The 23323-nt window shown below is 43.9% G+C and overlaps 1 protein-coding gene across 2 annotated transcripts in view; it reads left to right on the top strand.

Annotated features, from left to right (window-relative positions):
• Positions 1-23323, top strand: part of CELF5 (CUGBP Elav-like family member 5) — a 283992-nt gene that overhangs the window by 217215 nt on the left and 43454 nt on the right. The window contains exons 3-5 of one of the 2 annotated variants that reach the window (XM_075314707.1): positions 6380-6428; positions 15508-15666; positions 15981-16060. In XM_075314707.1, coding sequence (XP_075170822.1) covers positions 6380-6428; positions 15508-15666; positions 15981-16060 — 288 coding nt within the window. The remainder of the gene's footprint in view (positions 1-6379; positions 6429-15507; positions 15667-15980; positions 16061-23323) is intronic. The other variant, XM_075314717.1, reaches the window with a different exon arrangement.

Consider the following 23323-nt stretch of genomic DNA (forward strand, 5'->3'; position numbering starts at 1 on the left):
CCGAGTGTCATGCGACTGTCCCTGCAACTGAGGTCCAATCATGTGATCAGACCTCAGATACGGGGGGCGGGCCGGCACTAAGGAGGGGCGGGCCGGTGCTGAGGAGGGGCGGGCCAGCTCTGAGGAGGGGAGGGAGGGATTTATCTCCCTCTCTCCTCTGTAGCCGGCTATTGCCATTCTCGCCCTGCACTCGTGGTACATCGATTAATGCGAGTGCAGTGCGATCTTTCTCTCGCCCCCATAGACTTGAATGGGTGCGGGAGAAAACAGGATCGCATTGCACCCGCAGCATGCTGCGATTGTTTTCTCGGTCCGATTAGGGCTGAGAAAATAATCGCTCATGGGTGCTGGCACATAGAGTAATATTGGTCCCGAGTGGAATGCAATGTTTTATTCCACTCCACTCGCACCAATTTTCATGCCGTGTGGTTTAGGCCTAACACCTTATGCATACCTCTGTGGTTTTCACAGATAGAACATTAGAAGATGTATCCATTATAGTCTGTGACTATGTCCGTATTTTCTTGTGGACTGTATGCCTGCAAAAAAAAAAAATATATATCATAAAGACATATCTATTTGTTATCACAGATGAAAATTACCCATGCAAGTCTAAAGGTCCGTGCAAATCATGGAGGGCAGGGCACACAAATGGCCCTTCATGTGCTGTCGTGATTAACATTGCAATGAATAGGAGAAGCTTTATTTTATTTTTCCCATAAATTAATATACTAATGGTAAAAACTGACCAAACACTGATGAAAGTCTAATCCAAAACACTGATGACACTCGCACTATTTCTTTATGTAATTGAAAAATCACTGATTTCTGAATGAGGCACAGAAATTTGACTTAATTTGTGCCAATTCTTGCTGTGCGCCATATTTATTATGCATTTTAGACATGCTCTTTGAATATGTGTCTAGGTTGACATGGCCTATCGGGGAAATGGGTGGAGGAATGGATGTGGCCTGAAATGCGATACTTTGCACAAAAATTTGTTGTGACTTTGTGAAGCAAACTAAGTAATGTATTATACGGATGTGTACTGTCCATGTCAGTCAGACAACTCACTAACCAAGGTCATTCAATAGGCTGTTCAGATGACCCTTCACATAGAATGAGTGTAAAAAGACAATCGCAGTGCAATATAATTCACTCCGGAATTCAGATGAGACTTGCCTATACTAGCCTGTGGGTGCACCAAAAAACCTAATCCCATACTGTATTCCATCCACATTTTATGGACACATTTCACTTATTAACATGTGACTATTGGATTCTGTACATTTTAAAATATTGATGTATTATGTTACATGTGTGGCATATTGGAATATGGGGATGAAAATCTGACAGTTTTTCATATACTCATCTGAACTCGGTCTTGGATAACAGTCTAATGAAATGCCAGATTTATCAACCTCTGAGACACCAAAAAAAAAAGTAGGAACTATAAGGTCTATATAGGTCTATAAGTTAGATAGCTGTAGTATCTCAGGTCCTATGTCCATGTTATGTAGACAACTCATGGACGTGTTTTCTTACTGAACGATGACAGACTGTTATCAGAAAAGTTGGATATCAGCCTGTTTTTAAGTGTGGGTGTTCATCTTGTAACACTTAGTACAAGTCCTTTTCTTAGCACTTTTACAGTCCTACAGAGAATTGTCCGTGACCCAATAAATGTCCCAAAACGTCACAAACGAGAATTAATTCTATGAAGTGTTTGTAGTATAGATACTGACGTAATGTGTGCTCACAGCATTATTCGCCTAAAAAAAAAGCTGTTTCAGCATGAGAAGCATGGCTTGTGAAACCAGCCTAAGGGTATGTGCATACAGCCCCTTTAAAATGCTGGTGGACCCGCTGAGGTTTTCTAAGGTGAAGTCACCTAACGAAAAAAGCAGGCGATATTTTTCCTGAAGTGGCTTCGCTGGCCAGCTCACCACATTATTTTATGTGGCCCGCGAGGTCAGGACACAGAAAGATTTAAATTTCCTAATGGGCCAGTTCTAGTCACGGGCGGCACTTGTGCAGATTGATCTGATGGTGGGTCTTCAGTAAAATGGTGCCGGTGGCACTGAGCAATCTGCGTATGTACAGTTGTCGGTGCCATTTTCCTGAAGACTGCCAAGAGATGAATCTGTACAGGCACCACCCATGGCTAGAAGGGCACCAGAGCAAAATTTAAATAAGGATGAAAAAAGACACCCAGAAGCAGTAGAGGGGCCAGGACAAAGCTGAAGATCCTTCCACCTGTCCCGCATGAAGATATGAATAAAAAAATACTTCAAACACAGATTAAAGAAAATATACAGAAATGATTTCTTCACATCTGGTATCAATTTAATCACCAATATGCCCTGTCTGTACTTTACTTAATAAAATGCTGCTGACAGGTTATCTTAGAGCAGTGTGGAGGTGTGCGCCGAAACTCAAAATCCAAGATGTCGCCATCCCTTGTGCTGGCGCCACCCCCTCTATTATATACTGGCTACTCTTAACATTGACCTAGCCAACGATTAACAGAGGGGTGGAGCCAGCAAAAAGAGAGCGGGTGCCACCTTGGAATCTGAGCAGATGCAGCCAGTGCTTAGTAGAAGGGGCAGGGCCAACACAAGAAGCGGGTGCCATTTTTTTTTTTAAATCAAATAATTTTTGGTTTAACAACAGGTAAATTCCGCATACACGCAGGTATGCACAACAAACGCCTTCCCGTCTCCCCTTCCCCAAACAGAATCCCTAATCAGTATTTTCATTTGTATATTTTATATCCCAAAATACATTAAGGCATATATCGGATGCCATCTTAGCAGTCGAGGAGACGTAGTTAGGCGCTTAACAGTGGGCGTGTTATAAGCACAAGGAGCAAGTTTCATTGAACTTTTAAACCAGCGAGGAAGTAGCAAGTACTTAGCATAGGGTCTGGTAAAAACAAAAGGGCAGGTTCCATCTTTGCTTTAGGGCAGATGCAGCCAATACTTAGAATATGGAGCTGTCTATCTTAGTATTTGATATCCGTTACAGCGCCCTTAGTCCTGCAACCCAGGGACAGCGCCCTTAGCCCTGCAACCCAGGGACAGCGCCCTTAGCCCTGCAACCCAGGGACAGCTCTCTTAGCCCTACAACCCAGGGACAGCGCCTTTAGCCCTGCAACCCAGGGACAGCGCCTTTAGCCCTGCAACCCAGGGACAGCGCCCTTAGCCCTGCAACCCAGGGACAGCGCCTTTAGCCCTGCAACCCAGGGACAGCGCCTTTAGCCCTACAACCCAGGGACAGCGCCTTTAGCCCTGCAACCCAGGGACAGCGCCCTTAGCCCTGCAACCGAGGGACAGCGCCTTTAGCCCTGCAACCCAGGGACAACGCCCTTAGCCCTGCAACCCAGGGACAGCGCCCTTAGCCCTGCAACCCAGGGACAGCGCCCTTAGCCCTGCAACCCAGGGACAGCGCCCTTAGCCCTACAACCCAGGGACAGCGCCTTTAGCCCTGCAACCCAGGGACAGCGCCTTTAGCCCTGCAACCCAGGGACAGCGCCCTTAGCCCTGCAACCCAGGGACAGCGCCCTTAGCCCTGCAACCCAGGGACAGCGCCCTTAGCCCTGCAACCCAGGGACAGCGCCCTTAGCCCTACAACCCAGGGACAGCGCCTTTAGCCCTGCAACCCAGGGACAGCGCCCTTAGCCCTGCAACCCAGGGACAGCGCCCTTAGCCCTGCAACCCAGGGACAGCGCCCTTAGCCCTGCAACCCAGGGACAGCGCCTTTAGCCCTACAACCCAGGGACAGCGCCTTTAGCCCTGCAACCCAGGGACAGCGCCTTTAGCCCTGCAACCCAGGGACAGCGCCCTTAGCCCTGCAACCCAGGGACAGCGCCCTTAGCCCTGCAACCCAGGGACAGCGCCCTTAGCCCTGCAACCCAGGGACAGCGCCTTTAGCCCTGCAACCCAGGGACAGCGCCTTTAGCCCTGCAACCCAGGGACAGCGCCCTTAGCCCTGCAACCCAGGGACAGCGCCCTTAGCCCTACAACCCAGGGACAGCGCCCTTAGCCCTACAACCCAGGGACAGCGCCTTTAGCCCTGCAACCCAGGGACAGCGCCTTTAGCCCTGCAACCCAGGGACAGCGCCCTTAGCCCTGTAACCCAGGGACAGCTCCCTTAGCTCTACAACCCAGGGACAGTGTTCATACAGCTCTACTACCCAGGGACAGCCATTGTACAGCTTGTACTGTGTTGCATAGAAATCTGCATGAGCCCTTACAATTACAAGCGGTCCTTTGAAGGCAGCCATAATGTTGATATAGCCCTCTATAAAAATGAGTCTGACATCCCTGCGTTAAACTGTAACAAGCTGGCGACTGGTTATTGGAAGACTCCCAAAAAATTAACCTGCGGCTTCTTTTAACCACTTCATAGTTTCTGAATTCTGACATGGTTAAAAGAAGTATCAAAAGACTGAACATGCACACAGTAATGTCATTTTGACATTGCCTTTAATTATGTTCATTTTATGCTATACTTTTTGGCACTTTTTCGGCAGATTCCGCCAGGGATCTGCCTGAGAAATACCCTTAAAGTTGATATATTTTTCTTCATTTTCATCCCTTGTCATTCAAGTGCTCCCACCTTTTTTTTCTCTCCATAGATTTACTTAATAAATGTATTAGATAGGTTGTAATGGTGAATTGCAATGTGAGTAATGCACACTGAGATATTTCAGCTGATGGGATAAGAATATGCTGTATTATTTGCATTGTATGTACAGATTAAGGCCTACATGCATAGTTGTATCTATATGATAATTGTGACATTTTGTTTATGGGGGAAACCGACTGTTCTGTCTAACTTTGAAGTCTTCATTCACTAGCACCATTGATCTTATTCTACACTCTACATTTCCAAATGTTCAGAATTTGGGCTTCTTAAGGCAACAAAGCTTTTGGGCCTGTAATCTTGACTCTTTGGTCAGTATACTGCATGTAAGGGGTTATGCAGCGCTATTAAGGCTGCTTTCACACTACATGTTTTTAGCATGCGTCATGAACGTTTTTGAATGCTGCAAAAGCGGATCCTGTTTTTGCAGAGAAAAACGCATGTGTTATTTTGCAGGATCCTGTCACTTGAAGTTTATGGTCGGGCATTGGAGTCATGTGATCGGGAGTGAGGGGAACTAAACGTGAGACTGGCATCTGACAGCTGCGGTAAGCAACCAAGGTAAATATCGGGTAACTAAGTGAAGTGCTTTTCTTGAATACCCGATATTTACCTTGGTTACGAGCGTCCGCAGCTGCTAGGAGCCGGCTCCCTGCACACGTAACCAAGGTAAACATCGGGTAACTAAGAAGCGCTTTGCTTGGTTACCCGATATTTACCTTGGTTACGAGCGTCCGCCGCTCTCAGGCGGGGGAGAGAGAGAGAGGAGAGGGAGAGAGGGAGGGGGAGAGAGGGAGGGGGAGAGAGGGAGGGGGAGAGAGACTGATCACACCAGGCTGGTTTCTGGGCATGCTCAGTAGAGCAAGCAGGATCCTGTCTATCAGCATGCCAGCGTTCACATGCGTTTGCGTGCTGTTTAGTCAGGATCCAGCGATTTGCAGTATTTGGACGCAGCTCAAAAACGCTACAAGTAGCGTGTTTGAAAAAAGTTAAAAAACTGCAAGTCGCTGGATCCTCACTATAACGCACGCAAACGCAGGTGAACGCATGTTTCATTGCAAATACATTGAAATGAAAACGCATTTGCACTGGATCCGTTTTTGCGTTAAAAAACGTTCATGACGCATGTTAGAAAAACGTAGTGTGAAAGCAGCCTAACTTTGAAGAAGGTCTTGATATGTTTAACACTTTTTCTCTCTTTCTTATGTATGTGGCCTGAAACGCGTGTCCATTATGAGGGAAAACGGGCTTTTAAGGTCTCGGTGTGGCCATTTGCTACGGGCAAATGTTCTTCTGGGTTTTGTTTGTGAGGCCACTTGAATCGTCGGCTCCTGCTGACCATAGTGGTTTCTTCTTGCTTTATTTTTTGGTGGAAATTTTGGGTTAGAGTAAACAAGCCTTTGCTTCTTCCTCTTTGTATAATGGTGTTGGCCTTTACATTAGTGAATAGTGTTATCTTTACAAAGCTTTATTCAATCTGCAAATCTTTTGTCCTTTTCTCTTGTCCCTTTTGCTATTCTAAGTGTCGTTTTAGATTACCGATACACTAATTATTTGTTAATAACATTTTCTTTCCTATATTTATATATTTGTATATCTACAATAGAGTTGAGAAACCTAGGTTTTAGCCCATATATGCTTTTCAAGGTAAAAATGGAATAAAAAACAAACCTTTTTGAGTGGGTAATGCTTTGGGTAAGAAACATTTATCCCAAGTGTTCTCTGGTTCTAGATGGCACGACCAATTCAGGTGAAGCCAGCAGACAGCGAGAGTCGGGGAGGTATGTATCCTGTAAGACTAGCCCTTATCGGGGTCAGCAGTGTTTTCTGCTCATTGTGGAAGGATCCATCACCATTCAGAGCTGTCTGTTCATTAATGGCATTGATTATATTCCATCCCAGATCCCAGCGTGTTCATTCTCAATGTACAGCTACATGCTATCATTATACAACACAGCATGTTCATTATTACAGCATCATACTGGGAAGCACAACCATCACCAATGTATACATATTCATCATCATTATCTGTTGATAGCCTGAAGCATGATAGGTGGCTGTAAATCAACGCATTTGTCATGAAACATAGGTGCTTCCATTACATTTGCTATGTATAATTGGTGAAAATTGTGTTGTTTCTTTTTAAGACATGGACAGTAACTGCCAACCTAACATGGTTTGGAGCCCCTTCTGCCATCGCAAGTTATTAAAGCGAATCTGTCTGTACAGCAGCATGATGTAGGGGGCAGAGACCCTGATTCCAGTGGTGCATCACTTACAGGCTGCTTGCTGTAGTTTTGTAAAAATCACTGTCTTATCTGTTACAAATCTACTAGTTCTCTAAATGCGGAGCTCAGTATAACCCCGCCCACACCACTGATTTACATATTACGCTGGGCATAGGCTGAAAGCTGCAAATAGGTGGGGGAGGTACAGTAAGGCTCCTTTCACACTGCGTTTTGCCTTATGTTCACAGGTCCTGTCGGGGGATCCGTCCGAACCGCCCCTCCCCCACCCCGCAAAGCGTGTTTCAGACGCATGCGCCAACAGGGCCATTGACTGTAATGCAGCACACTACGTTAGCGTGTGCTCTGTTTTGTACCATTTTCGTGCATATATGTTTTCTGCAGGCACACACCCGAACGTAGTCTATTACATTCGGGTGTCCGGGTACAAGACAGAGCACACGCTAACGTAGTGTGCTCCATGACAGTCAATGGCCCTGTCGGCGCATGCGTCTGAAACACGCTTTGCAGGGTGGGGGAGGGGCGGTTCAGACAGATGCCCAACGGGACCTGTAAACGTAAGGCAAAATGCAGTGTGAAAAGGGCCTTATACAAAGCTCATGAATATGGAGGACTACATAGTATCGGGTTTACTAGTCCAAGTGATGATCTCCTTCGGATACAACAGTGATTTTATTAAGACTGCAATAAGCAGCTCAGTAAGTGACACATTGCTGGAATCAGGGCATCTGTCTCTACATTAAGCTGCTCTCTGATTCAGTAGCAAAACGCTGGTGACGGATTCCCTTTAATACTGGGTTTACACCATGATTCTGTCCATGCTTGACTGGCAATACAGCTTAATATGATAATTGCCAAGCAGTATGCAGGTGCTTAGGATGTAAGCTATATCTCCATACCGCTGATCGCAGTTCACACTGGAAGGACACCCCCTATGCTAACGAATGATGTACATTCCGGTTTACACACTGCAGGCCATTGTAACAGAAATCTCACTAATAAAATCCTACAGATAATTGATCTGGTTGGGTCTCGTGAAAAATGTGTGTTCAATGTACGTCCCCTAGCAATGCAAGGCAAGGAAAGCGGTCTCCATTGTCAGGCGCAGTGTATGTGTCATCATACAGGCAGTGCGTTCATTGCTGGTCATACAAAGATTTTCTGACAAAAGCCAAGCCGAGCATGGTTCTCCTACATTACATGCATGGCTGCCATACAGTTATGCTCAGAAATATTCATGTCAAAATTGATTTTTTTATTTTTTTTTTGAGCGAGATAAAAAAAAATCGTTACATGTAGGGAGAAGCTGAATTTCTACATCAACCTTCTGGTTCAGAGTTCGCATGTCTGAGCCTCCTACTGACAACCTACATTAATGTACAGCACCATATGTGATCAGACATCCGTGTTATGCATGACCTACATATGAAGAATCGGTCCCATATGCTGCGGCAGCCATTTTTACAATATTGATTGACAAATGGGCAGTCACTTTTGATTTTACTTCAGTAATATCTAAGTGTAATCATTTTTTAGTACTAACAAAGTGAAAACGTACCGATTTAAGCTGATGACAAGAAGCATGACTGTCTCTTCTGCCCTAAACAACAAAAAAGGAAGTCCCCATGCAAGAACATTATATGGGCCGCTTGTCACTTAACAGTGAGGAGCCCATCCTTAGCCGCTGTGCCCATGGGAGATCGTACCTGCGGACATTTCTACAGGTATTTTCGCAGGTTCATGCAACTGCTCACCGGAATCCACAGCTATCTATTGCTGCGGTATATCTGCAGAGTTGTTGCGGTAAACCTGCGGTCATTCATGCGGCTTACCTGTGGAAGTCCCAGCCTCTATCTCCATAGTGGAAGAGGGGGCATTCCACAGATAATTCCGCATGAACAATGGACATGCAGTTACGTGCGGCTGTGGGACATCCGCAGCATTTTTCCAAATCCCATAGGATAACATGGGGAGTGTCTGTACTTGCGTAAACCCGCGAATTTATCTGGAGAATCTAGAAAATCCGCGGGTTTTCCGCAGCAGAATCTGCAGTTACTTTCTCCCGTGGACACATAGCCTTACTATGGCTCTCTAGACTATCCTTGTGGATCACAACCCATAAGGAATTCTAAGGGTGGCTTTACACGCTACGAGATCGCTAGCCGATGCTAGCGATGGCAAGCGTGATAGCACCCGCCCCTATCGTTATGCCGATATGTGAAGATCGCTGCCGTAACGAACATTATCGCTACGGCAGCGTCACACGTACTTACCTGCTCGGCGATGTCGCTGTGACTGGCGAACCGCCTCCTTTCTAAGCGACGTCACTAAGCAGCCGCTCAATCAAAGCGAAGGGGCGGAGATGAGCGGGACGTAACATCCCGCCCACCTCCTTCCTTCCTCATTGCTGGCGTGTGGCAGGTAAGGGGAGGTTCCTCGTTCCTGCGGCGTCACACGTAGTGATGTGTGCTGCCGCAGGGACGAGGATCAACTTCGCCCAATCGACAGCAGCGATAATTGGGAGAGGACCCCCATGTCAATGAGGAGCGATTTTGGACGTTTTTGCAATGATCCAAAATCACTCCTAGGAGTCACACACAACGAGATCGCTACAGCGACCGGATGTGTGTCACAAAATCCGTGACACCAACGAGATCGCTGTAGCAATCTCGTAGCGTGTAAAGCCCGCTTAAGCGAAGGTAACCATTATACCTTTGACGGTAGGAGTAAATACAATTGTTCTTGTGACTATAGTACTCCTATGCCATATGTCAGTAATTTTGAGCCGTGAGAAACCTGGTTCCTTAAGATTCCTATCCAGATATTCTCATTAAGATGGCAGAATGTGCGGGTTTAGGCATGACCAGCAGGCCTTCTAATGTGTATGGAAGCCTCCCGACTCTGTGGAGAGGAGGATTGTGCATTTTGAAATTGAATGCCCAATCCTTTTGTTATCCCTGGGGATAATCCTTCGCCAGAGGGGTCTGACAGCAGCTTACTGTGCTCTGCCTATACACAATACATGCACACTTGACTGAGCCGATGGTGCATGTGTATAGGAAGATTGGAAGAGATATCTGTTGGCTGAATGAGCATTTGGCCGACCGCTATCTGTAAGGTCACCTTGCAGAGAATACAATTATGGCATAGGCCTTCCCTTGCCGTCATATGGTATGTCTGCCCCTGATGTGTTTATATACATAGCCTGATTTGTTCCATGTCCTGTCTGATCTAATTAGACTGGATTACAATATTAATAATAGTCGTAGTCCTCCAGATAAACCATATATAATGTCCTCCTAAATGACTAAATTGGAGTCTGTTCCATCCCTAGAACAATCTGAATTTTGACTCGCTCGTTTCACCATTGATGGCGCATTCTTGTCATTTTCTGAAGTCAGAGCATCTCTCCATGTATGACACGCAATGAAGGCACTCTGTGACTGGTGGTGATGGTTTAGTACGGTTAGTAAAAGGCTTCTGCGCTTTTATCGTAGATGATTACCTACACCCTCATTGCATCGCTCACTATCCATCGTAAGCTGCCCAATACTACACCGTGATGTCCATACCCTGCACGGATCACTGTTTACACCTGTAACGTCCTGCGGCCTCATGTCGCTTTCATTTTGTCTATCCTAATTGATGTTTATTTGGATACGTTACATATATAGATTTTTTTTTTTAATCATTATAAAGCTTTGCGTCCCCACATTCCCCAGCTAAGTCCAGCCTCCCTGACCTGGTTTTGCCAGCTCTGTCTGCAGCAGCTGAGCGCTCCCTAAACCTTTGCAAAATACATCACCACCGCCCTGGCACACCGCGTGCCGGCACTGCCCATTGTCATGGCAACCAGATGCAGCTTCCAGCTTCAAACACAAATTTTCATGGTTGCTGGACAGCATGTGAAATTGCCAATCAGAGGGTGAAGAGAGAGGGAAGGGGAGGGGGACTCTTGTGGGAGAGAGGGGGCTTAGTGTGGGTCTGTGTGAGGGAAGAGAGAGCAACCGAGCATGCAAGATGGGAGGGAGTGGGAGGATGCTCCGTGCAGCATGTGTGTGTATGGGGAGAGGAAGGGGGGCCGCATCAGCTGTGTCTACTATGTCAGTGCAATGCTGTGCAATGTTTATTGGGTCACTGACATTTGTGTGCCATTCTGCATGAGTTACCCATAAATACGTATTACACCATTCAGTATACAGGCAGATGCCTTATATTGTCATTTTGAATGCATGCAACATATGGCCTATGTGCACAGCTGAACCATATGTGGACTATGAACATGCAAACGTACGTAGAAAAAAGACCAATACATCTCTCATTTTCTGCTCATCTAAGTGTCACTTTGTGTACATATCTACTCTGTCTGTATTATGAGACATATACAGTATGTCGATGCTGCATGTATCATCCTTATCTTTTGTATTTGTTTTCCTGGACATGCATTTTATAGTCTCATTTCTAATGTAGGGTACTAGGATTTTACTATTTAAAATGAATATTCTCTATGAAAGACAAAGATTCCTTATTAGCCTGATGTCCGTTATTTGTACACCGTAAAAGAAGGCTGAACCGAAGACACAAGGACTAGGGCAGTGCCCATGTATCCATGACCGAAGGGGGAAAAAATCAGTTAAACAATTAAGGCAATCAGAACTGGCATGCAATAGTGGCTGCAGGGCGAAATATAAATGTGTTATGTTTTTTTGTAATTTCTCCTCTCCTTTGCAAAAATATTTGCTTGCAAAGTTTAGGTTCTAATTTATGATAAGCCCAACAGGTCATTACAACAAACTGTATTTTGTTATTGTATAATAATAATAATAATAATATTACCCTGCATGACTTTGACCAGCTATAAGCAGGAGGTATCCTACAGAGGGAAAAAGAACACACCCCTAGAGATAGTCAGAATAATATTACATAATATGATTCCTGCATATAATGTGTAGAATAGAGCTGAGTGTCATTACAAACACCGCCAGCCTTCAAATTATAATAGTTGTTGTTTGGGGAAGGAGTACAGCAGAACTGAGATTCATTACATTACAAACACCTCCAGCTGTTCGCTCGGATGTAAGTCCCCTCACCACACCGACTATAAGTGCAGCTTTTCTCTGAGCACTATCAGCTGTGCTCTATTCTCTTCCCCTCACACTGATTGCTTTCAGATATAAGCTAGAGGTGTTTGTAATGATACTCAACTCTGCTCTACATAGTACATGCAGATATCAGGGCTGGGTGCACTGCTCTATCACTACATATCTCACAGAAATATAACATTCTTCTAACCTTATGGGGTCGTGTTTATTTCCCCCCGGCATGACACTTCCTGCTTATATGTAGTGAATTTCATGCAGATAAAATGGACACACCACCACAGATGAATCCCTGGTAATCTCCCATTGGGCTTATCAGAAATTAGAATATAAAATTTCCAAGCTAATACCTGCACACGAGAGATGAGACGTTAAAAAATAAAAATTCAGTTTTATTCAGCTCCTGCAGCAACTATTCTGTGATGTGGTCAGTGTAACATGCTCAATTATGTGAATGGTCCTATTTAAAGCCCCCGGTCCCAGATCATGGTCATTGTAATTAGGAGGAGGAATTTAGAATACGGTTACATAGTGTTTTATTTATATATATATATATATATATATATATATATATATATATATATAAAATATATCACAAAAGTGAGTACACCTCTCAGATTTTTGTTAGTATTTTATTATATCTTTTCATGGGACAGCACTGCATATACAATGTGAAGTAGTGTATAGCTTGCATAACAGTGTAAACTTGGTGTGTCCTCTAACTGATCACACAGCCATTAATGGTTAAACCACTGGCTACAAAAGTGAGTACACCCCTAAGTGAAAATGGCCAAATTATGCCCAAAATGTCAATGTTTTGTGTGTGCCCACCACTATTTTCAAGCACTGCCTTAACTCTCTTGGACAAGGTGTTCATTAGAGTATCACAGGAGCCGCTGGAATCCTCTTCCATCCTCCATGACATTGCAGAGCTGGTGGATGTTAGAGACCTTGCACTCCTCCACCTTCCATGAGAATGCACCACAGATGCTCAATAGGGTTTAGGTCTGGAGGCATGCTTGACCAGCCCCACACCTTTATCTTCTGATTTTTTAGCAAGGTACTAGTCATCTTGGAGGAGTGTTTTGGGTTGTTATCATGTTGGAATACTGCCCTGCGGCCAAGTTTCCAAAGGGAGGGGATCATGCTCTGCTTCAGTATGCCACAGTACATGTTAGTATTCATGGTTGCCTCAATGAACTGTAGCTCCCCACAGCCAAAAGCATTCATGCAATCCCAAACCATAACACTCCAACAACCATGCTTGACTGTAGGCAAGACATACTTGTCTTTCTACTCCTCACCTTGTTGCTGTCACACACGCTTCACATGATCTGATCCAAATAAGTTTATTTTGGTCTCATCAGACCATGTAAAATTATTTCAGTAATCCATGTACTTAAGGTACCATCACACTAAGTGACGCTCCAGCGGTCCCACCAGCAACCTGACCTGGCAGGGATCGCTGGAGCGTCGCTAAGCGTCGCTACACGGGTTGCTGGTGAGCTGTCACACAGGCAGATCTCACCAGCAACCAGTGACCAGCCCCCAGCCAGCAGCGACGCGTGGAAGCGATGCTGCGCTTGGTAACTAAGGTAAATATCGGGTAACCAACTCGATATTTACCTTGGTTACCAGCGCACACCGCTTAGCGCTGGATCCTTGTACTCCTAGCCGGAGTACACCTCGGGTTAATTACCCGATGTCTAGTCAGGCTATGTGTGCAGGGAGCAAGGAGCTGGCACTCGCCACGTGAGAGCGGCGGACGCTGGTAACAAAGGCAAATATCGGGTAACCAAGGAAAGGGCTCCTTGGTTACCCGATATTTACATTGGTTACCAGCGTCCGCAGAAGCCGGGTCCTGCTGCCTGCACATTCAGTTGTTGCTCTCTCTCTGTCACACACAGCGATGTGTGCTTCACAGCGGGAGAGCAACAACTAAAAAATGGTCCAGGACATTCAGCAACAACCAGCGACCTCACAGCAGGGGCCAGGTTGTTGCTGGATGTCACACACAGCAACATCGCTAGCAACATCGCTGCTACGTCACAAAAGTCGTGCCTCAGCAGCGATGTTGCTAGCCATGTTGCTTAGTGTGACGGTACCTTTAGTCTACTTGTCTTCAGCAAACTGTTTGTTGGCTTTCTTGTGCATCATTTTTAGAAGAGGCTTCCTTCTGGAGAAACAGCTATGAAGACTAACTAATTGGATGAAGTGTGGCATATGGTCTGAGCACTGACAGCCTGACCCCTCATTCCTCTAACTTCTACAGAAATGTTGGCAGCACTTATACTTCTATTTTGAAAAGACAACCTCTGGATATGGCACTGAGCACGTGCATTTAACTTCTTTATTCAGTCATGGTGAGGCCTGTTCTGAGTAGAACCTGTCTTGTTAAACTGCTGTATGGTCTTGGCCACAGAGCTGCAGCTTATATTCAGAATGTTAGCAATCTTCTAATAGCCTAGGCCATCTTTATGTAGAGCAACAATTCATTTTTGTCAGATCCTCAGAGAATTTTTTGCCATAAGGTGCCATGTTGAACTTCTAGTGACCAGTATTAGAGAGTGTGTGAGTGATAACACCAAATTTACCAACCCTGCTCTCCATTCACACCTGAAACCTTGTAACACTAATGAGTCACATGACACCAGGGAGGAAAAATGGCTAATTAGGCACAATTTAGCCATTTTCACTTAGAGGTGTACTCACTTTTGTTGCCAGATGTTTAGACATTAATGGCTGTGTGTTGAGTTATGTAGAGGGCACCAAATTTACACTGTTACACAAACTGTACACTGACTACTTTACATTGTATCCCAGTGTCATATCTTCAGTGTTGTCCCATGAAAAGATGTAATAAAACATTTACAAAAATGTGAGGGGTGTACTCACTTTTGTGATGTACTGTATATAGCGCTATAAAACTCTACTTAGAAAATGTGGCCTGTGATGGTTTCTAAAACCATTTAAGTATAGAATTGTACTTTGTAGGAACTTTCCATAAGATAATTTTGCAATGCTTTACTATATTTTAAAAAAACCTTCAGATAAAAATCCGTGAGGGTTGAATAAATTATTATTATTATTTATTATTATAAATAAAAATAATAAATAAAAATATAAAAAAATAAATAAAAATTCCCCATAAATAAAGACCACTAAGCACTTTATTTTCCTAGTAAAACCGCTGCTATAATTTATGGGAATTTGTCCTGCCTTATATTTATATGGACTTGTAAAGAATATTTATTTTAATTATTGAATACAAATATTAATTTTAACGTTATTTACACCATCATTTCCTTTATTTATTCAATCCTCACGCATTTTTAGCTGAAGGTTTTTTGATAGTTATTGAAATCTAATGGTGATCTTAATACGGAAATTTTGATTATTATTTACTATATTTTGCAGTATATGTTTGAGGTATGTTTTGATAATTACATTTTACTGCTTCAACTTCTAGTATTTGTAAGTCTTTAATTTTTTGACCAAATAACCTATGTGACTAGGTGGCACTAATCTGACACTTGGGACCACAGGTGATCGCAAACTGTTTGTGGGGATGCTTAGCAAACAGCAGTCAGAAGAAGAAGTGACCAGCATGTTCCAAGCCTTTGGCTCCATTGAGGAGTGTTCTGTTCTCCGAGGACCTGATGGCAGCAGTAAAGGTAAGGCCAAAGAGGGAAAAAGTGCCCTTTCTCAATGTAGAGTATTTTGTAGCTGAATTTAGTCTCTTTTTATTATACATCGGTGATATGGAGGTAATTATAAGTGCAGTTTACCCTATGTTATATTAACAAGGCCCATTTTAGAACTGGTGCTTTTTGCCGTATGCTGATTGAAGTACTTGGTGAATGATATATTTATAGTTGGTACTTCTTTCATCTACTCATTTAGTATTGTCCTCATTAGCCAGAGTTCCATTTATTAATGTCTTTATTAATGAGTTTTCTATGAAAACTATATACTCCTATGTTTGCAGGCTGTGCTTTTGTCAAGTTCTCATCTCATGCTGAGGCTCAGGCAGCGATACATGCTCTACACGGAAGTCAAACAATGCCCGTAAGTATGCTCAGGTACCCATACAGGTTTGTGCCCAGGTCTGACCACTTGACCGGTGTGTCAGTCATCTTTGCTATGTTTGACTTCTGTAAAAATTCTTATACACAAGTGTCCATACGGCCAGAACAGGTTATACAGAGAGCGACTTTGCTCATCCTGTTCCATTCATTCAAGCATGTGGCTGCAATAATGCCCGACCCTACGAAAAGAGGGAGCACAGAAAAAAAGTCAAGGACCTGGGCAGAAGTATGAGAAGCAGACAACATTGGAATGGAAAACCCCTTTAAGTTCTCGCATTCATTTTCCTTAAAGGGAATCTGTCACCAGGTATTTACCACCTAATCTGAGAGCAGCATGCTGTAAAGTCACTTATTGGGCTGCTTAGGGGTACTTCTCACATAGCGAGATCGCTGCTGAGTCACTGTTTTTGTGACGCACCAGTGACCTCATTAGTGATCTCGCTCTGTGTGATACTGAGCAGCGACCTGGCCCCTGCTGTGAAATTGCTGCTCGTTACACACAGTGCTGGTTCATTTTTTTGATGTTGCTCTCCCGCTGTGAAGCACACATCGCTGTGTTTGACAGCGAGAGAGCAATGATCTGAATGTGCAGGGAGCAAGGAGCCGGCGTCTGACAGCCTGTGGTAAGCTGTAACCAAGGTAAATATCGGGTAACCAAGCAAAGCCCTTTGCTTGGTTACTCAATATTTACATTGGTTACCAGCGTCCACCGCTCTCACACTGTCAGTGCCGGCTCCCTGCACAAGTAGCCGGAGTACACATCGGGTAAATAAGCAAAGCGGTTTGCTTATTAACCCGATGTGTACTCTGGCTAGGAGTGCAGGGAGCCAGCGCTAAGCGGTGTACGCTGGTAACCAAGGTAAATATCGGGTAACCAAGCGCTTGGTTACCCAATATTTATCTCAGTTACCAAGTCCAGCATCGCTTCCACGTGTCGCTGCTGGCTGGGGGCTGGTCGCTGGTGAGATCTGCCTGATTGTCAGCTCACCAGCTCGACCATGTAGCGACGCACCAGCGATCCTGACCAGGTCAGATCGCTGGTGGGATCGCTGGAGCGTCGCTAAAGTGTGACGGTACCCTTAGTGTATTTTAGGAATAATCTCCTGCTGATAAATCAGAGATCTTATCAAGCGGACAAGTTAATCTACCAGGTAGTGAAGCAAATTCATGGGCTCGATATAACCACACCTCCATTATTGATTGGCAGCTTTCTGTGTACACTGTATATGGGCAGAAAGCTGCCAATCAGAGAACAGTTTGATCTGCAGCAGATAAAATAATCATTTTATCAAAATTATAAATGACACATCGCTGGAATCGGGGTCTCTGCCCCTAATATTTTTCAGATGGGGGTAGCAAAATCCTGGTGACAGTGCCCTGTAAAGCACGGTGCTTAAAACAATTTTTTTTTTAAATAAAACAGTTGTTAACTGGACATCCAGCTTCCCTCACCGTCAATGATCAGCCGCTGTTGTCTGAGAAAGTCTTCTATAGACATAGTAGAACTTTTTAGCAGCTTTCTGTTCTGGAACATAGATTGTGTGCTAAGCAGGTGAGTCCTCTATGTGATGCCTATATGCTTCAGTAGAGTATATGGACAAGGGCTGTCATCCTGACACATCTATTCTAGACTATTATTTTAACCTGTTATAATGCCCCATCCATTTAAGTTTTAATATTAAATCTACAGAGTTATACATACCCAGAAATCACGCTAAACTCTCATGAAAATACTTTTTAACATCATCAATAACGCTGTTTTTTGGGATAGACAATAAGAACTGCTGTGCTTTCCATAAAGCAAGTACATTTCAGACCAGGCCGGTAGGTTAGCGTCATTGGAAAAGTACAGTACTGTATATCATCTCCTAGTCTTCTGCTTCTGTGGAGAACCATGATGCGCAGGCCATCAATAACATTTTCCCTTGAGTCTTTGAAGTGTCTGGACACATAGTAATTGTAACTACTGACTTAAGGCATGTTACATTTTATGGTTCTGGCACAGACTTAAATGTCTGCGCACACTGATTATTGATGTCTCTCTTGAGATTTTTGCTCCAGCAACTCCACTCCCCCTGTAAAAGGAAAAGCAGCGGGTCTCATGTCTTAAAACACACACACACACACACACACACATCCATCCACACACACACCACATACACATCCATCCATACACACACACACACACATCCATCCACACACACACACACACATGCACACACACCCAGCCACACACACACACACACATCCATACACACACACACACACACACACACACACACACACACATCCATCCACACACACACACACACACATCCATCCACACACACACACACACATCCATACACACACACAGACACACACCCACACACATCCATCCACACTCACATCCACACACACATATCCATCCACACACACACACACACACATCCATCCACACACACACACACACATCCATACACACACACAGACACACACCCACACACATCCATCCACACTCACATCCACACACACATATCCATCCACACACACACACACACACACACACACATCCATCCACAGACACGCACACATATCCATACACACACACATCCATACACAGACACACACACATATCCATACACACACACACTACCATACACACATATCCATATACACACACACTCACATTGTATGTAATATGTGTGTACAAAATTATTATTTTTTTTTTAACGATAACTTGCCCATATGAGTTTGTGATTCAGAAGCTTAATACAAGAGGCATCTAGATGCCTGTACATGTATATGTAAGGGAAATGTCACTAAGCTGTGCCTTAAAACTGTGACCTTAAATGAGTTCTCTGGGAATACAAAAAAAATACCTAAATGAAATGTGATTTTTAAATAATTTCCTAAATACAGTTAATTAGCAAATCACTTTGGTCTAGAGAGATTTTCACTATAGAATTAAATGGCATCGGTTTTCTTTTACTGACAGAAATCTGTCCCAAAGTGTTAACGGAGCTTCTCCTCTGTGACCTGGATATAGCTTGCCAGTAGATGGTATACGTCAGGGGTGTCAAACTCATTTTCTCCAAGGGCCACATCAGCATTATTCAAAGGGACACTTTTAATTGTAAGGGCTCAAACAGATCTCCATTCAATACAGTAAGAGCATGGCTTGCAATGCATAAACTGGCCAGGGGCAATACAAGAGCTGTCCCTAGGTAGTAGGGCTATATGAGAGCTGTGCCTGGGTAGTAGGGCTATATGAGAGCTGTCCCTGGGTAGTAGGGCTATACGAGAGCTGTCCCTGGGTACTAGGGCTATACGAGAGCTGTCCCTGGGTACTAGGGCTATACGAGAGCTGTCCCTGGGTTTTAGGGCTATATAAGAGCTGTCCCTGGGTAGTAGGGCTATACGAGAGCTATCCCTGGGTACTAGGTCTAAACGAGAGCTGTCCCTGGGTACTAGGGCTATACGAGAGCTGTTCCTGGGTAGTAGGGCTATATGAGAACTGTCCCTGGGTAGTAGGGCTATATAAGAGCTGTCCCTGGGTTCTAGGGCTATATGAGAGCTGTCCCTGGGTTTTAGGGCTATATAAGAGCTGTCCCTGGGTAGTAGGGCTATATGAGCTCTGTCCCTGGGTAGTAGGGCTATATGAGAGCTGTCCCTGGGTTCTAGGGCTATATAAGAGCTGTCCCTGGGTAGTAGGGCTATATGAGAGCTGTCCCTGGGTAATAGGGCTATATGAGAGCTGTCCCTGGGTTCTAGGGCTATACAAGAGCTGTCCCTGGGTTCTAGGGCTATACGAGAGCTGTCCCTGGGTACTAGGGCTGTGCAAAAGTTGTCCCTGGGTAGTAGCGCTATACAAGAGCTGTCCCTGGGAAGAAGGGGATTTTGACAGCTGTCCCACTATAAGATCAGAAAGTTATGGTGGACAGTAGTGTGAGCAGTCTCTTCTTACCTCCGCTTTTCTGATATGTTACTAAAGTAAGTACACCTCTCATATTTTTGTAAATATTTCATTCTATTTTTTTCTTGGAACAAGACTGAAGATATGACACTTTGAGCTAGTTCCATGTCTAGCTTGTATAACAGTGTAAATTTGGTGTGTCCTCTAATTAACTCAACACACAGTTATTAATGTCAACACCGCTGGCAATAAAAGTGAGTACACCCCTAAGTGAAAATGGTCAAATTGTGCCCAAAGTGTCTATATTTTGTGTGGCTACTATTATTTTCAAGCACTGCCTTAACTATCTTGGACATGGAGTTCACTAGAGCTTCACAGGAGCCACTGGAATCTTCTTCCACTTCTCCATGATGGCATCACGGAGCTGGTGGATGTTAAAGACCTTGCACTCCTCCACCTTCCGTTTCAGGATGCCCCACAGATGCTCAATAGGGTTTAGGTCTGGAGACATGCTTGGCCAGTTCAACACCTTTACCTTCAGGTTCTTTAGCAAGGCAGTGGTCATCTTAAAGGTGTGTTAGGTATTATCATGTTGGAATACTGTCCTGTGGCCCAGTTTCTGAAGGGAGGGGATCATGCTCTGGTTCAGTATGTCACAGTACATGTTGTACCTCTGTAGATCCCCACAGCCGGCAGCACTCATGCAGCCCCATACCATGACACTATCACGCCATCATGTTTGACTGTAGTCAAGACACACTTATCTTTGTACTCCTCACCTGGTTGAAGCCACACATGCTTGACACCATATGAACCAAATAAGTTTATCTTGGTCTCATTTACAGGACATGTTTCCCACAGCCAGCAACACTAACGCAGCCTGAAATCCTGAAAATATGCATGGTTGGTGGCTATTGAGGACTGGAGTTGGGAAACACTAGGTCATCGTTATGTAGAACAACAATTCTTTGTTTCAGATCCTCAGAAAACTCTTTGCCATGAGATGTCTTGTTTTGAACTTTCAGTGACCAGTATGAGTGTGTGTGAGTGTAACACCAAATTTAACACACTTTCTCCTCAGTCACACCTTGACACCATCTGAACCAAATAAGTTTATCTTGGTCTCATCATATCACTGGACATGTTTCCAGTAATCCATGCCCTTAGTCTGCTTGTCTTCAGCAAACTGGAGAGGCCTGTTCTGTGTGGGACCTGTCTTGTTAAACTACTGTATGGTCTTGGCCACCATGCTGCAGCTCAGTTTCAGGGTGTTGGCAATCTTCTTATAGCGTAGGCCATCTTTATGTAGACCAACATTTTTTATTTTTTTTTTATTTTTTAAATCCTCAGAGAATTGTTTGCCATGAGGGGCCATGTTGAACTTCCAGTGACCAGTGAAGAACAAATTTGTCCCACCTGCTCCCCATTCACACCTCATACCTTGTAACACTAATGAGCCACATGACACCATGGGGGAAAATGGCTAATTGGGCACAATTTGGCAATTTTCACTTAGGGGTGGACTTACTTTTCTTGCTAGCGGTTTAGACAATAATGGCTGTGTATTGAGTTATTTAGAGCGCACCCCAAATTCACACTGTTATATAAGCTGTACACTGACTACTGCACATGTGTTATATCTCTAATGTTATAATATGAAAAGTGTTGTAATTACAAAAATATGAGGTGTGTACTCACTTTTGTGATATACTGTATATCCGGTTTTCACTCAGAAAGACATGTTTAATAGCAGTGTGAGCAGCCTCTTCTTACCTCAGCCCTGGTATCTCAGATATGAAATCAGATATGTCGGACAGAAGTCTGAGCAGCCACTTCTTACCTCAGTACCCTTGGTATATTTAATCAGAGAGGCTGAAAGCAGTACCAGCAACCTCTTACTGCAGTATCTGGGTGTTTCTAGTATTGGGATATCTACTTAGGTGCACAATGAACATCCACCTATACATGAAGGGGGGGGAGGGTAGAGCTTCCTATTGCACATGCTCACAGGTATCTGTACTGACATTCTAGAACAGGTTTCTGTGAGTGTTACAAGACGGGCCATTTTAATTCTAGAGTAATTAGCTTCCTAACCAAAACAATGTGATTTTCTAATTAACCCCTTCATGACCTATAACATACTGGTACGTCCTAGGTCGTGTACTTCTCTTTGATGCGGGCTCGCCTGTCAAGCCCGCATGTTTCCCAGCATGTCAGATGATTTAATCAGCCAACATGTGTCTCAACCTGCACCTGTTAACTAGTTAAATCCCATTGCCAATCTCTGACAGAGGGATTTAATACACGACAGGGAGTGTCATTCCCCGCTCCCATCGGCGGCCTGTGACGTGATCGCCTGGGCCTCTAATGACGTATTTCCCGTGAGATCTGGCATTCATAGGAGGTCAGCATTTCTACTGTACAGAGCAATGCTGATGTCCTGCTCTGTACAGCACAATCGATTGGAAGATGGCAGCGTCAAGAGGACTAGAAAATGCAATAAAAAGTGAGGAAAAAAGGTTTAAAAGCCATGAAAAAATTAAATAAAACAAGTTCAAAATACCCCTTCTTTTACCCCATTCAAAATATAACCTTTAAAAAAAATACATGTTTGGTATTCATAAATGCCCGATCTATAAAAATATAAAATAAATTAATCTGATCAGTAAAGGGGCGGAACAAGAAAAAATCAATATGCCAGAATTTCCTTTTTGTTTTTAGTAGCTACAACTTTGGAAAAAAATACAATAAGAGGTGATAAAAACATCATATGTGCACCAAAAGGGTATCAGTAAAAACGTCCGCTACGATGCAAAAAATGAAGTCGTTATTGAGCCCCAGATCCTGAAAAATGAGAACGTTACGGGTGTTTGGATAACATAGAAGCGCAATTCTTTTTGACAAATTTCTGAATTTTCTTTTCACCACTTACATAAAGAAAAATTATAAGTTTGGTATCTATGAACGCGTACGGACCTGGGGAACCATAATGCCAGGTCAGTTTTATCATATAGTGAACATTGTAAATGGAAAAAAAATTAAAAAAGCCATGGTGGACTTGCGCTTTGTTTTTGCAATTTCACCGCACTTGGAATTTTATTCCCATTTTCCAGTGCAATATGGGGCAGAATGAATGGTGTCATTTAAAAGTACAACTCGTCCCGCAAAAAGCAAGCTCTCATATGGCTATATTGATGGGAAATAACAAAAGTTTGGGCTCTTGGAAGAAGGAAGGAAAAAACCTGAAATTTGCAGGCTGTTGAAGGGCTTAAGTGTATTTAGGAACTTATTTAGAAATGCATTTTCTTTAGTTATTTGTTGTATTCCTAGAGAACCCCTTTAATAATT

Source organism: Anomaloglossus baeobatrachus, chromosome 1 (genome assembly GCF_048569485.1).
Source record: "Anomaloglossus baeobatrachus isolate aAnoBae1 chromosome 1, aAnoBae1.hap1, whole genome shotgun sequence".
Taxonomy (NCBI): Eukaryota; Metazoa; Chordata; class Amphibia; order Anura; family Aromobatidae; genus Anomaloglossus; species Anomaloglossus baeobatrachus.